Source organism: Chrysochloris asiatica, unplaced genomic scaffold (genome assembly GCF_000296735.1).
Source record: "Chrysochloris asiatica unplaced genomic scaffold, ChrAsi1.0 scaffold00004, whole genome shotgun sequence".
In the NCBI taxonomy this organism is placed as follows: Eukaryota; Metazoa; Chordata; class Mammalia; order Afrosoricida; family Chrysochloridae; genus Chrysochloris; species Chrysochloris asiatica.
The window spans coordinates 32,445,001-32,449,287 of NW_006408522.1; the positions used below are offsets into that span (position 1 = coordinate 32,445,001).

Sequence of the window (4,287 nt, forward strand, 5' to 3'; positions counted from 1 at the left end):
CTTTGCAATGTTGTCCATAGCTTGTCATGATCCCCACAGCTTCTACTATGAATAAATTCCTGTACTGGCCTCCTCCACAACCTGACTGATGATGGCCTCTGCCATTTGGGTTAAGCAGCTTCAACACAGGGTCACTCAGTCTAAGAGACAGCAAATCGTTTGTGAAATGACACAATATATTGGTTTTGTTCTAAATTATTCCAGGAAAAAAACAAACAAAAACACACATAAGATCAAATCCCAGATACTGTGTCATTTCACAAATGAGACAGTTGGATTTCAACAGCTTTTGAAGATTTCTGTTAAGTTTAGTTGACCATTTTATCTTCATATCACAAAAATTAGGGTAGAATTAAAGAAATAAGATTAGCAAAATATGTAAAATTGTTGAACCTAATGACGCATATGTGGGGACTGATAATTCTACATTTCTATACTTGAAAATTTCCTTATGAAAAAGAAAAAATACATCTGATGTGAACTGAAAATTCTACTCACACACGTGTTTTTGCAAATTGGTCAATTTGTAAATTCAGCAAATTGCTCATTTAGTAAAACATTGTTTAGCATAATGCTTTCTTCTTCGTAAGACTTTCCAATTTAAAGGGGTTATCTAATCACTATTATTATCAGCCTGTTGAATTTTCCTAACAAAATAAAAATATTCTCTTATGTACTTGCTGTCTATCTATCTTCCACTGGAATAGAAGTGCCTTGAAAAAGAACCATGTCTGTTTGTTTCATTTCCTGCTCTAATTCCAGCAACTAGCAGTGCCTGGAGCAGGTTAAGTTCTCTATAAATATTTGTTGTTAAATAAAAACTGCTTCAAGTATATAAATGAAGAGAGACAAGTGTGTACTGATCAATAGATATGTAAGATATACTTGGAATTTTCTACATTTAATTTTTAAGTGAATGTTACATATTTTCATAACATGTTAATTACATTAATGCCATTTCAAAATACTAAGCAACCTTTATTCCTTCAATAGGTAAGTAATGAGGGTAAGATACTATCTTAGGCACTGGGGAATGTAGCAGTAGTCAAGAAAGACAAGTTCCTTTCCCTCATGGAACTTCTATTCTAGAAGAAACTAAAACTTTCGGTAACTAAATGAGGCTCAGAAAACACACACACCATGCATCTTTTATTTTCTAAATGATATTTGCTTTTTAGTACAGCACTTTTGGGAGAGTGGGAGGAAGAGGTTGTCTGAAGACCTGAAACAGTAAGCCTTACCCAGTGGTATCCGATGTTGCCTCACAAAGTCCACCAGATCCAGGGATCCTTCCTCAGAGGACTTAAAAAATGTCCCATGCCCAATTCTGTCTGGAAGCAGATCCAGGAACATTTGTGTTTCTTTTTTCTGGCATGGAATCTCAAGAAAAATAAAAAGTGAGAAAAGGATCAATGATCTCTTTCAATGGTCCTTTAAGAAGCATTTCTTTGCTATAGACAGGTACTCTGTCATTTTGAGTAAGTTACCTCTGAGCTTATGTACTTATACATTTCCAGCTTTCTTCACTTTTTATCTTTCCAGTCACTCCCCAATATTCTAGATTCAGTTCAATGACCCTAATAATTCTAAAATCAATAATAATATTATTGCCACTGAGTTGGTTCCTATTCAGAGTGACCCTATATAGGGTTTCTGAGGAGCTGCTGGTGGGCTTGAACTTCCCACCTTGTGATTAGCAGTTCAGTGCTTATCCTACAGTGCCAAGTCAGGATTCTAAAAATAATAATAAGACTTACTCTCTGTATTTTTACATAAATTCTCATATAAGTCCCACATGAGATATACAATAGAAACTAAGGAAAAGGTTTCAAAAGATGAGCAAGTTCTGATGCTGTCCACAAAAACCAGAGGTCATAGTGACTAGGGCTATTCATGATATCAACCAGTGACTTCAGTCAGGCATCAGGTTAGCTAGAAGATGAAGGGTCTGTTACAGACAAAGTGTAGAAACATGGATCCTAGAAATTTTAAGTTCTGCCACTAAATCATTCCTCAGAAACCCTATACAGGGTTGCTATGGGTTAGAACCGACTTGACGGCACTTAACAACAAAACTAAATTGTTCTTATTGTGAGCCATCGAGTCAGCTTTGACTCACAGCAACCCTGTATAGGTTTGTGAGACTGGCCACTAAATTACCGATCCTTAATTCAATTGGGTTAATGCGCTGGACTGAAAGGTCAATTTGAACTATAAGGTCAGCGATTCAAGCTCAACAGCTGCTCCTTAGAAACTCTATAAAGGGCTGCTATGAGTCGGAACTGATTCAACAACACTTAATCACAATTGAACCCCAAGGAGTCCTGGTAGCACAGAAGTTATGAGTTGGGCTGCTAACCACAAGGTTAGTAGTTCGAATCTACCATCTTCTCCATAGGAGAAATATGGGGCTTTCTGCTCCCATTAAGATTTGCAGCCTTAGAAATCCTAGAAAGGGTCACTATGAGTTGGAACAGACTCAACAACGCATAACTACCACCACCACCACCACCACCAATCAAACCCCTCTGTCTTCAGACATGAAAAACACAACTATTGGCAAGAAGGTCTGTGGGTTTTTAAAAAAATCTTTAATCCATACTATTTAACCTTTATATACCACTCCATTTAATACTCACAATAATCCTGTAAAGTAAGTACAATATTACTACCTGCACTTAACAAAGGTAAAACTGAGATAGAAAGTAAATCCATCTGTAAAATGAAGAAAAGCACAGGAGAGCCCCTTTTTTCCCTTCAAAATCATATACTTAAGAAACTGACTTCTCTAGCCTTTATCTGCACACTATCTGCCCCTGTGTTCATGCTGCCAAGCAGCTAGAGTCTGAAAGGTTGGGGGATCAACAGCACAGGAGCTTCCTGAGCCCTACAACATGACACCAAGGACAAGTCACTTCCTTTCTTGCCATTGCATATGATGCATTCAGGTCCCTTCCACAAGGAGGACACATGACATGCTTTGTTGTTCCTCCTGAGGTCAGCTTGCCAGTGAGTGACAAGACTGGTGGTGGCAATCCAGGCATTTTCTCAAATAAGATTTCACTGAGCTATTTGTATCCATAGCTGGACTACGAGTCAATAGCCATAAAAAGATACAAATGGTAACACTGGGGACTAAAGCAAGTCATGCCTTTATCATTTTCATTAACATTAAACATAATTCCACTTTCCCCTTTAAAAAAAATTTTTTTTAAGCTATGTTTCATTTTAGTCATTTAAAAATAATATTGTTTTCCATTGTAATTTGCTCTCTGTAGCCTAAGACAGTATTATTTACCTCTGAAAGATGCAATGCCAATTTCAGACCGGCTTTTTTAGCTTCCAAAAGAGGTTCCAAGAAGTCTTTTGCTTGTCCTGCCTTGAAAATAAACATTAAAATGAGGATGCATGAGAATTCTAAACATTGTTTATTGGTACTCTGCACCAATAAACAAAAAACTATAACAATGGCAGAAAAATGGCAGATTAATTCATATACACATTTACTAAACTGTTATGAAGCACCTACAATGTTCTGGACACTTTGGGAATTACAAAGTAGACACAAGTCCTGCCCTTGGGATTCTTAAATCAAGTACCAGTGAAGTCAATCATCTAAACTAATAATGTTATTGTTGTTATTGTTAAGTTCCATCAATTCAATTCCGATTCATAGCATCCCTCTACAGAGTTTCATAAGAGTGGCTGGTGGGTCTCAATCGCTGATAGCGGTCTAGTACCTATCCTACAGTGCCACACCAGGATTCCAAGCTAGATACAGTAATCACAAAATTTTATTTCTGGAAGGAAATCTATATATCTAGTCCTATCTATCATGGCACTGTGGGTTAATGCATCAGAATGCAAAGTCTTTAGAATTGCAAAGTTGGTGGTTCAAACTCACCAGCTGCTCCTTGGAAACCCTATACCAGGGTCACTATGGGTTGGACTTGACGGCACTTTACAACAAAAACAAGTCCTATTATGACATTTTTATAAATAAACAAGGCCCAGAAAAGTTAAATGTGACCAAATTTACAAAAATCAAAGATGAAAATCAATACTTTAGGAGAGAGCCAGGGCTAAAACACAGTGTCCTGATTTCCAGTCCAGTCTACAGCCAAGCCATCTATGGTGGAGGGAAACCTGGCTCAGAAATGGAGGTTTTACACATTCTCCACTCTTCATCCATACACTTGCCCTGACACAGATAAGGAGAACTGAAGTGTTTCAGGGACACTCATGATTATTAAAAAAAAGTTTCCATCAAATTAACAAATGAAATAA

General features: G+C 37.2%; 1 protein-coding gene across 1 annotated transcript in view; it reads right to left on the minus strand.

Annotated features, from left to right (window-relative positions):
* ADAL (adenosine deaminase-like) overlaps nucleotides 1–4,287 on the minus strand; it is a 36,132-nt gene that overhangs the window by 5,949 nt on the left and 25,896 nt on the right. Inside the window, exons 7-8 of the mRNA XM_006831721.1 lie at nucleotides 3,299–3,379; nucleotides 1,242–1,380 (exon numbers count right to left, since the gene is read on the minus strand). Of these exons, the coding sequence (XP_006831784.1) occupies nucleotides 1,242–1,380; nucleotides 3,299–3,379 (220 nt within the window). The remainder of the gene's footprint in view (nucleotides 1–1,241; nucleotides 1,381–3,298; nucleotides 3,380–4,287) is intronic.